Source organism: Chelmon rostratus, chromosome 14 (genome assembly GCF_017976325.1).
Source record: "Chelmon rostratus isolate fCheRos1 chromosome 14, fCheRos1.pri, whole genome shotgun sequence".
In the NCBI taxonomy this organism is placed as follows: Eukaryota; Metazoa; Chordata; class Actinopteri; order Chaetodontiformes; family Chaetodontidae; genus Chelmon; species Chelmon rostratus.
In genome coordinates this window covers 12,003,015-12,014,864 of record NC_055671.1, presented here as the reverse complement: position 1 = coordinate 12,014,864, position 11,850 = coordinate 12,003,015, and the positions used below count along the sequence as shown (strand labels likewise).

At 42.2% G+C, this 11,850-nt stretch overlaps 1 protein-coding gene across 1 annotated transcript; it reads left to right on the top strand.

Moving 5' to 3' along the window:
* The first annotated feature begins 3,572 nt into the window (after nucleotides 1-3,572).
* On the top strand, nucleotides 3,573-8,345 carry angptl5 (angiopoietin-like 5). Its single transcript, XM_041952907.1, has 8 exons — nucleotides 3,573-3,758; nucleotides 5,049-5,220; nucleotides 5,333-5,436; nucleotides 5,526-5,619; nucleotides 6,483-6,586; nucleotides 6,656-6,776; nucleotides 7,665-7,850; nucleotides 7,977-8,345. Exons 1-8 carry the CDS (start codon nucleotides 3,621-3,623, stop codon nucleotides 8,294-8,296), a joined length of 1,239 nt encoding a protein of 412 aa, XP_041808841.1. The 5' UTR covers nucleotides 3,573-3,620; the 3' UTR covers nucleotides 8,297-8,345.
* Nucleotides 8,346-11,850: the final 3,505 nt, after the last annotated feature.

The following is an 11,850-nucleotide window of genomic DNA, read 5'->3' as shown; positions in this document are numbered from 1 at the left end:
TTCAATTATTTGGTCATTAACGGATATTTAATCAGATAATAGAAATACAATATTTTACAAATGGATATATTTCATTTAATCGATAAAGATCTTAACTTAGAAAGGAATTGTAGATAACTAAGAAGTTCATTAACTTAAGTATTTGGTGGAATTTGTCATTTAAATGTAACTATACAAGTATAAATTAGGACTTTAACAAACAGCAGTATCAATATATAATACAGTATATGCAAAATGTTCATTTGTGTGAACATTTTGTGTATTGTTTTGCTTACTTTGCATATTTCACAGTTATATCTGTTCTTACTATCTTTACCTTGTAGGTCTATTGTCAGCATTTGGTTATTTTTATACTTTATATCTCTACTGTTTTGTTGTTACTGTTTGCATCTGGTGTTGCTACTTACTGTGTGCATTGACATCAAATTTAATCTAATTTCGTCTAATTTAATATGTTGCCAGACAGTGTTGAAGAAGAGGATTTAAGCAAGGTTAAGCTGCTTAAAGTGAAATATAAGGGGAAAAGTGGATGTTAAAGGGCTAAAATTAGGGATTACTTTGATGATGTTTACTGGTTGAATCTACATTTTTTCTTTCATTTACCAACTGCTATGATTTCTATGCCTCTACTGGGTCTTGTGTGTGTGCCAGCTGCACCTTTAATATTATCTGACGTTCATTCTGTGTCAGATGTTCAACCAATTAGAAGAGAATAGCGTCTTCTTCATGTCAGAATGGATTTTTTCATTCTCATCTGATGTTTAGTTAGAAATTGAATTGATCCTGAAAACTGTGATGAACTGTGACTCTGATGCTTTCAGCTCCAGAAGCTCTCATTTTATCACCACACACTTGTTGCTGCCTTGAACTCTTCACCTGTAACTGTTATACAACACATTTATTATCAATCAAGCATGATGAATCAAATCCTTGCGAGTATGTGTCCTCGCTTTCCCCTCAGACCTTCACTTGTGTGCCATTTCTGTTCTTTCTGTTGCGATTAATATACATCATGCAGCATGTGTGTGTTACTCAAACCCTTGTCACTGTGTCTAATTTTGTATTAGCTGCAGTCTATGTATCTACTTATCCCTTTCAGCAGCACAGTGCATTCAGTTTCCAGTTGATTTTAGGTCTTTCATTTCATTCAAGATATTTGTTTTATTCTGTGCAGCAAAATGAACTAGACAACTACACTACACCCACTACAACTCCCTGTGCATCAGCAACTGGGCTATTTGTGTTACACATCGACAGTCTTGCTAAAACTCTTACACTGTGAGACATGTTTGATATATGAGGTCCAGCCATCATCAGTGTGACAGTATTGAAACTACCAGCTGTTTCTGTGCGTTGATATTTCAAATGCACGATGGCAACAGGCAAAAGGTCAGCAGAATCATAACTGTAATGTAATACAACACAAAGTGCAGTAGATGGCACTGTCATACCTTAACAGCTGCAGCATGCGTTGGTTTTCATTACTTTCACTTCAGGAGCTCGGGACTGAACTCTTGAGAGAGAGGATGTGAAAGTCAATACAAAAACAGAGTGATGAGAAAAATGAAAAGACAAATTGAGAAGTGCTAGCTAGCTTAGCTTTGGTGACTGCTGCTGTTTTTGATTATTTAAGAAATAGTTTGACATTTTGGGAAACACACTTATTTGCTTACAATAAAATTGACACGACTGTCCGTCTCTAAGTATGAAGCTACAGGCAGCAGGTGTTCATCTTATCTTAGCTGTTTTGTCAACATGTCAGCTCTGATATCTTTAAGTTGCATTTACATCAATTTCTTTCTTTTTTGAGTTACCGTGTTGCTGGTCCAGAGGTCGTCTGGTCTGAGCAGCCAGTAGCCGTCTGTTGTCAGGTTTTCATTTTCATTAGTTCAGTTTTGTCACTGTTGGGATTGCTTCTTTGCAGTTCAGGTTGCTGTATTTTGAGTTCAATTCCATTTAGTTGACCTCTTTTAGGGCCCAGTTTAGTCCATTTATTGGGTAAATAAAAACGCACCTTTGTGAACCCCCCAAACCTACTCTCTGTGTGTTGCTGCTCTGTCCCTAACACTTACAAAACCCAAAGAAGAAATCAACAAGTTGTGGCTTTATGGGGAGCTACGTGGCGGAACAAGCCAGGCACAATGTGTTAATTGGTGAGCTTTAAAAGGTGCTGCTAGGTGGATTTTGTTACCTTCAGACAAAGCCAGGCTAACTGCTTCACCCTTGAACATTTTGGAAAACATGCTTATTTGCTTCCATTGCCACTCTTGTATCGGTCAGATAAATATGTTGCTACAGCTGATTAGCGTAGCTTAGCATAAAGACTGGAAGCAGAGGGAACAGCTAGCCTGGCTCTGTCCAAGGATGAAAGGAAGTCATTGCACCTAGCCATGAAATAGTCCGGCATGTAACCTGTGAAAAGCACAACATGTTGTTTTTACACACAACACACAAGATGTAACATGTTATTTAAGAGCTTTAGAGGTGCTGGTAGGCAGATTTGGTTGGCGAAGGATTGAGCCATGGCTGGGTGTTTCCCCTCTGTTTCTACTCTTCATGCTAAGCTAACTGTCTCCTAGCTCTAGCTTCATATCTGGAATCAGTCCTCTCAAAAAAAAAGTGTCACATCAAACTTTTCCTTTCAATCATCAAACAGTTTTTTACATATCTTCACGAGGACACAAGAAGAGCATATGCTAAACAGATACCACACAGTCCTGTGTGCATGCTCTCATTATCTCCCCCGGCAGATATAACGTGTCACTCACATGCATAGACCGCTTTACAAGGGTATGTAACATGGGACAGATGTGGGGGGCCCCCGGGGCTGCGGCACCAGGCTTTTCGCATTCCTCTCACTGACCATGGCTGTAAACGCACTCAAGTCCAGAACAACAGCGAATCTTTTCTTTGGCTCTCACAGCAATGTTTTCCACAGAATCGACAGGCCGGTCTGCTCCAGCTGGACCCCAAAGTGGAATGTGCTGTTGCCCTTTATCGCTTTTCACTTTCCCCACTGCTTGACTGCCCAATTAACAGGAGTAATTGGTCTGACCCTGTGGGAGGCTGTTTTCACATGTATGAGTCAGTGGTCACAGAGAGGGAGAGAGACAAGGGGAGTGGCGGAGGGGGGGAAATATGAGCGCAAGAAGTGGAGACACCCTGCCGTCACTGCACCCTACCTTCAGCTGCAGCTCCCACGCAAAGACACCAGCAGAGAGACAGCGTTCCTACATTAAAACAAGCTGCCCATTTCCCTCCACACATCTGTTTCTCATGCTGGTGGCAGGATATAACCTGTAAAATTACAATGCCTGGTAATAGACACACTGAGGGGGGAAGGCAATCACTCTTTACCACAAATCTGGAATCAGCACACTCAGCCACTTGTCAGAAACATATCCAGACTTTTATCACCAACCCTTTTAACAAATTCACCTCCTCTTACAAGGGGATGTTGTCACGGTAAAATTACAAGAAGAAGTGGGAGTGACGGGTGGAGGTGGAGGCAGGAGAAAGTTTGACAACTGAGAGGAAGGAGCAGATGCAGACTTGGTGAAGGGAAGAAGGATGGACATGTGAGGGGAAAAGAGCCGACTCAGTGGAAAAATAAAGCATATATGAAGGAGTGGCTGCTGGTGACGCTGTGGACCGAGTTCAGTCCCCCTCGCTCCTGGAGGAAACAGTCAGACGGCTCTGAAATGATGTGGACAACAGCTGTCCTCCTGCTGCTTTTGCCTCATCTGCTTTCCTCCACAGTATGTATCATATGCATGTCCTAAGTGTTCTCAACTTGTCTTGTCACACAAACATCTATCAGGGATTAGAGTATGGGGTTAGGAAGTGTGAGACTTTGAGTGGGCTAGCTGTCAGAGAGTTGCATGATATGAAAGGCAAAAAGAGAAACAGCTGCATCATTTTGCAGATGACTATTGACTAAAGAAATGCTGATTCAATCAAAGAGATCAGTGGTTTAGAGTTAGGCATCATGGGCGGATCATGAATTGTGTGTTTCTCTTCTCTTTTATTAGTTACATAGTTACTTGGGTATTCAAGTATTCAGATCCTCAATGCAACATAAGTAAAAGACACAAAAACTTACTTAAGTGAAAGCAATGAAGTGTTAATGTAAATAAACAAAACTAAGACATATGTATACAGAGTATAGGACTACTATAACTGAAATATGCAAGTTGATTTAAGAAGTTGTTTTGTGTTGAAAATGGAGTCTATTACTAACGCTGGCAGGTGCATTTTTTTTAAAACCTTGATTCCAAAAATGAACCTCACTGACTGAGCCTTTCCAGGATGCGCCTTTCATACCCAATCATGATCCTATCACCCATTGCCAATCAACCTGTTAACCTGAGGAATGATCCACACAGGAGTTTTTTGAGCGTTCCACAACTTTGCCAGTCCTTTGTTGCTCCTGTCCCAACTTGTTTGAAACGTGCTGCTGCATCAAATTCCGAATAAGCAGTACTTACAAAAATCAATGATGCTGATGTGGTACACTAAATATATTGTCTTTGTATTGTTTTCAATTGAGTATATGCCAAAAAGGATGACTCATTTATCATATTCTGTTTATTAATGTTTTGTTCATCTTATCTTGTATTAAATAATCTGCAAAATGTACAATATTATTAGTAAAAACAGGTGTCAGAAAAACGTAGTGGAGTCAAACACACAGTACCGGGGCTAATATTAAGGTTAAGTGTCTCAACACTTAAGCACAATACTTGAGTAAATGTACTTAGTTACATTTCACCACAGTTACAAATGCTTGCAGGATTTAAAGACACCATGTTTGTAGTCAACTGACCTATAAACTTTGTTGATTCCCAGATTGAATTGAATTTTTTTCATATATCTACCCTTTGGTAGAGAGGTCATAATCAGATATAGAGGCTGCTCAGGACTTTGTGTCTTGCTCTATGAAGTGCCTGAAGTCAGACAACCCAGGCTAGTAACACATGACACTTTACATAAATGCAGACGTCCACCTGTGGATTAAACTCTCACTGCAGTTCTCTCTTGATTGCCAGGACACAGGAAATGGCAGACATTTTAACCAATCAGAAATAGACAGTGAGGACTTCTCTGATGCTCCAGTAAAAGGCCTGAAATCTCCTGGAGGGGTCAAAGGTCGGGACACGTGCTCCATCCCGTGTGATATCACTGTCAAGCTGCTACGAGATGAGAAGCATTCAATATGTGGTAATATTTCTTCCTCTTTCCTGGTGTCATTGTTATCTCTGTCATCATCTGTTGTTCAGACCGTGTGTGTGTGTGTGTGTGTGTGTGTGTGTGTGTGTGTGCGCGAGTGTAGGCCAGTTGCAGCAGTCTCTGTTAGCATTTGGACGCAGCACCCGCAAGCTGATGAGGGATGTGATGGAGGAGCAGCAGAGAGCCCTGGACGTCCTCAGCAATCAGGTGAAGCACTCTTCTTTTTCTCTCTTAGCAACAGAGTTCCTAAGCGTCTGATTGGCCGGCTGCATGTTACAGTACTGTCATGTTTCCAGGTCACAGAGCTGATGACCAGAGTGCAGACGCTCAGCTCCGAGGTTCAGAGAAGCAACACTGAGATGTACTCAATTAAACCTGTGCAATCCCACGGTAACACATGCAAAAATATAACATCCACACATATGGGTGACAGTTCCACTAATGTTGCACATAAATATCTGTTTACACGTCACAAGAAATCCTACCAAAATAATCCTGATGATGTCAGGAGGGTTTTCTCGGATTGGCCTTGAGACCTAAAATTTATAGCTGAAGCCTCTTAACCAGGCAGAAAGGGTTTAGCTAAAGAAACTACAGAGTTGCATTATGGGAAGCGTAGGATCCAGTGTTTTTGGGGTTTGACTCATGCTAAAGATTAAAGATAGCTTGACCTCCGTTCCATCAGTTTACAGATATTCAAAAAATGTATTATTTTACTTCCATAACATTGTGGGACCTGAAAGAGACACGCTGACTTTTAGCCCCTGGTGGGGGTCAAGATCCCAAAACACCAGACCCTAGACCCCAAGTCCCATAATGTCAAAGTTTGTAACACAGTCTCTGTTACAAAGTTTTAAATTTTTTTTGCAGTTTAAAAAGTAAATTTATGGATTTAATCTTTCAGTATGTCTGAATGATTAAATCACCAAATATGGAGATACGTGGTTTTCACTGGACAATAATGTTAAATGTGTTACAGAGACACAGATTACATCCTGAGGCAGTCAGTTTACCACACAGTGACATATGTCACTAAAGGGGTTTTGGTCTTTTTTAAGCCTGCAGGGATATTTGTTCTTGTTCAGCCAGTGAAATGCTGTTGTTTAACTAACAGTGGGCCGAGAGATAAATTATTGGACTTTAAAAATGCAGAGTTGTTCCTCTGTCATCAGTGATTACTAAACAGTAGCTGCTTTAGTGAGCGTTCATTTGCTTCCCGTTGACAAAAGAGAGTGTGTTTTTGCTTTGATAAGGACGAGACTGCAGCGACATCAAGGACAATCTCCTGTCGGTCGTCCCCAAGATCCCCAGCGGTATTTACATCATCCACCCGGACAACACCGACTCTTCATTTGAGGTATATTAATAATGCACAGCGTCACTCAGTCATCGGTCAATACTCAACTCACACAAACATGTCCCGCAGGTTTTCTGTGAGATGGACTACATGGGAGGCGGATGGACGGTGATGCAGCGGAGGACTGATGGATTAACGGACTTCAAACGGCCCTGGGCTGATTACGTTGATGGCTTCGGACACCTCGCAGGTTGTACAAACCTACTTTAGACAGTGACAGAGGCAACTTTCCTGTTTCTGGCAGGGGGAGGTTGAAGTGTTCAGAACAACAGCTAATGTAGAACAGCTGTGCCAGCTGACTGCTCAAGAACATCAGCTAACAATGCAGACATGAGCACACACACTACATGACCAAAACTATTACTCCCATTCGTGTTTGTTGAACTTCTCATGAATCTTCTGGGAAAACCTTTGAGAAGATTTTGGAGCCTGGCTTCAGGGATTTTCTCCCATTTGGGCACAAGGGCATGAGTGAGGTCCAGCACAGATGTTGGGTGCTAAGCTCACAGACGGTGCTCCAGACAGCTCCTCCTATAGACATTTGTCATGTTGAAACAGGAAAGAACCTGCTGCCAAACGTCTGCCACAAAGCTGGAAGCACACTGTTCGCTAAAATATGCTGCTGCATGCTAAAAGCATGTTTGCTGCATGCTAAGTGTGACTCCTCAGTGACTTTTATAATGCAGATTGCACGTTTAACCCTTTTGTACACTGTTAACATTAGTTTATTGTGCTGCAAGTTGATTTTTTAATTGTGAAGCATCCAGCTTGGTACATATCTCAGTCACAGTTAAAAAAACAAACAAAGCAAATTTGAGGGATCAAAAATGTTTGTTCATGTTATGTTCTTGTGTGAAAATGAACATTGGATGATATATCGTTAGCAGATTTTTTAAAACTCTCATATTGACCTAAAAAATCCAGTATCGCCCAGACACATTAAATGTTTGAGAGCATTTAATCTAATCTAAGATGCACTTTTAGCAGTGTCTCACTTTGGCCCTACAAATGTTATGATCATAGATGATCATCGTAACAGTCTCTCTCTTTGTGTGTGTGTGTGTGTGTGTGTGTGTAGGAGAACACTGGCTGGGTCTGAAGAAAGTATTTCATATATTAAACCAGAAGGATACTCGGTTCCAGCTTCACATGGCTCTGGTCTCCCACGATGACGTCACCTCTTATGCATCATATGATGATTTCCGCCTGGACAGTGAAACCCAGTTCTTCAGTATACACCTGGGCAGATATGCAGGCAGCGCTGGTAAGACTTAATAAATCAAAACTTATACAAAATGCTCTGTTTTTTTATTCTTCCCACGATGTGCAAACTGGAAATAATGCACACCTGCATGCCTCTGTACATTTCTCCGTGTGTTGTTTTGTGCAGGCGATGCATTTCGTGGCTACGAGCAGGAGCAGAACCAGGACACGGCTCCATTCAGCGCCTCAGATGTGGACAACGACGGCTGTAATCCTTTCTGCTCCATCCACAACCGCACGGTGGAGAGCTGCAGCGCTCAGCACAACCAGACGGGCTGGTGGTTCAACCAGTGTGGCCTGGCAAACCTCAACGGCTCCCCTGAGGACGTCGAGCTGAACCGGGGCCAGAGGACGCACATCCTGTGGGACACCTGGAGACAGAACGGGGTCCCTCACATCATCAAATCTGTCACGATGAAGATCAGGAGGATTGCAACCAATAACTGACAGTGAGGAGGAGGAGGTGCAGGAGGAGAAAGAGGTGGAGAAAGAAAGACATAGTGTATAAGTTGCACTGCATCTTTGTACGACCTGAAGTTTTAATAAAACAGAACCGAAGGATGACAGGATGTCTCATTTTCATTGTTTCACCTCACAGTAAACAAACATCTGCTCTGAAAACATTCCTTTAAGGTGACTTTGCTTTGACTCTTGAGGACAAATAGACCTGAAATTATAATGCAATCAATTACAACAGCACCAATATCATCAGAAAAGTAGCAAAAACTGAGCAATGAATCAATAAAACATTTCTCTAACACTGTTTAAAATATTATTGTAATATAGCTCTAACTACAGGACTTTGAAACAGTTTGTGGAGTCATTTGTTAAGTAACGTTTCACCTTTTTGTCCAAACAGAAGGTCCAATAATAAAAATAAAAGATTGATGACAAATCACAGCCATCATAAAACAACCCAGAGCCACTTTTATCATCCCTGATCATATAAAAATCAAACACTTATCTCCACAAATGAATCTCGATAACAAGCTGGAGGGACGTTATTCCATCTTAGAGAGTGTCCTCCCAGCTCCACCAATCAAATCACAGCATTGCAGGATGGAAAAGGCTACTGTGGGAAACCTGGCCTACCTTTCATCTGAGGCAGACAGGCGAAATCCTTTCATTCATTTCAATGAGAGCTCAGTGTTGGCGCAGGAAACAGGTGGTAGATTCAGTGTTTTTCTTTCCTCTAATCTGACACACAATCTAAAAAGTGAACTAGTTGATGAATGTTTTATCAGACTCCTATAAATTAAGCAGCACACAACAGAATTTGATGCTTTGTGATTGGATGTTTCATTGCTGATGTGTCTTCTTCACTGGTTAGATCCACAGGTTGGACTGGTTCCACCAGCATATTGCTTTAACTTTATTATCAGACAACCAGATTTTTTTAAACACAGCTGTTCATCTTTTGTACTGATTAGTCAACCAGGAGAGTGTCATGCCCAAAGCGTCATGACGTCACTCACCTAACAGGTGAACATTGGAGAAGTTGTGTTTATTATGAACACTGCAGCCTGTGAGGCACGCTAGCTGGTCTTCAGACTCAGTTGTTAAGCAGGTGTTCAGCTAGAGACAGTCATGCTTCAGCTCATTCTTATCAAGAGTGCAGGTGTCTAACAAACCAATTATACCTTCAGACATCACGCAACAGAGAGAGAAAGACACTTAATGAAAAACACAACACAGTCTATCTAAATGAGATCGCTTCATTGATGTTTTATCGACAGGTGAGAGAGGGGGTGAGGGCAGAAATAGACAGGGAATGGGGAGAAAGGGAGAAAAATGAGGGGGTGAGGGTGGCTGCAGGTCCAAAAATGTTAAAAAATGTCTGCTGTGGAAAAAGCCCATTCCACCATCACAGCTGTTTTAATGTCACAATATTATGCAATGTGGTTTATTCCCTTGAGCAAAGTCTGCAGAATTGCAGAGTGTGCATAAAGGGCACAAATAGTCCACTGAAACACCAAATTCTCAGTAGGACAGACCCGTCCTGGTAGACTACATCAAAGTCTGTGAGTGCATATCACAGCAGACTGCAGACATTGGAACTGGGCCACAATCTTGAGAAAAGGGGAAGAGGTGTTATCAATTAAGACAGCAGAAGTGTTGCAGCGACATGTCAGGGGAAAAGAAAGATGGAAACTGGCGACCTTCCTCCACTTCCACTGTCGTACTAAAAAGTCCTCTTTGTACACTGATGAACACAATGGTGTACACAATCAGGTCCTAGTTCCCCCAGAAGATGAAATAGGACCCCAGCCACCAGTACAGCACACTCGGTACTGACTGATCTGTGCTGGACATAGACCCTCTGGTTGCCAAGTCCCCACAGACTGAACTACACTGAGTGTGTGTGTGTGTGTTTGTGTGTGTGTGTGTGTGTGCGTGTGTGTGCGTGTGTGTGCGTGTGTGTGCGTGTGTGTGTGTGTGTGTGTGTTTTAACGCCACTGATTCTGGTGATAACACCGTCGGAGCTCTGTCTCTTTGTGTGGTCTGGTATGTGTATATTGTCAGGGTTAATCAATCCACCCCCACACACAAAAAAGGTCTATCCAGGTGCCTGCCCACTCAGTGACCCCTAATAACAGTGTGTATGTTTGAGTTGACAGTGTTTACTTCCAGGTCTTGAGTCTGTTCTGTTCTGAGGAAGATGTCTTAACAAAAACTGACACTGGTGACATTTGACAGAGTTTAGCCCCTTTCACCCTGCCACCCTCCCCGTAAAATGTGGCGCTGTTACGTCACGAAGCATCTAAAGTGACTAATCTTCAGCAATCAGGGCCTTAAAAGGCAATTTTCAGTGCTACAATCGCACATCAGAGACTGTGCTTTATCAGATTTTTGAATGCTGACATGTTTGTGTGATGTAATGGGGTGTTTTGTTTGAAATTCTGCTTGAAAACAGAGAGGGAGGATTAATTAATCAGTGAATAAGCTAACCGAGGACAATGAAGAAGCGCACAGTGTATCATCAGGAATGAGGCTAAAAATGATGCATTTAAGTGCACTGCAAATGTGAAGGAAGAAACACTGGGTGCTGTGACTCACCTTTGACCTGCTGGTGAGGAAATACTTTGCATGCTCAAAATCACAGACGTGCATTAACACACACACACACACACACACAAACACATGCACACACACATATGTATGTAGACGTGTGTGCGTGTGCATGTATGCTCATGCAAGTACAAGAGAGAAACACTTGATACTATGACTCCTCACTTTCCGACTGTTGACCTGCTGGTGAGGAAATACTTAAAATCACAGACATATGTATGTATATGTGTTTGTGTGTGTGTGTGTGTGTGTGTGTGTGTGTGTGTGTGTGTGTGTGTGTGTGTGTGTGTGGGTGGGTGGGTGTGCGAGTGGGAAGTCGTTTTCCCACACTGGATAGGGATCAGTGGAGAGTGGGAGCACACAGGAAGCAAAGTGTGCTGGGAATTTAAACCCTGAAGAATCTCATCTGCTGTTCATCAGTTACTCGTGCATGCATGTACTCACACACTCGCACGTGCACACACACACGTACGCACACACAGAGACGGAAAGACAAAACTCCCCATGTACTCTAAACACTGAGGATTAAAATAGCTGTTTACAGCCTGAGCATTAAAACTGTTGGCAAAGGACAATATGTCGCGAATATTCTGCTTTTGCTTATCTACGTAAGTTTTTGCCTGTTTTCTAAAAACTAACGTGGAGCAATTTTAGAGGAAGGGTCTGTGGATTCAGCTGAAACAACTAGGAACTACGAAAATGGCCCTATATCACCAGTAACTCTCAGTGTGTTCAGTCATAACATTGAGCTGCCCTCCACATCTGTAAAGTTCAATGAGTCTTGGAAATAAAAGTATAGTGGGACCCAGAAGGATGCATTCTTTCTCAAGGACACAGACAAGCAGAGGGGGAGGGAGACAGAGGGAGGGAGGGAGAGAGAGAATCATGCCACAGACGCTTTATTACTCGTTCATATGGACCTGGAGCAGACC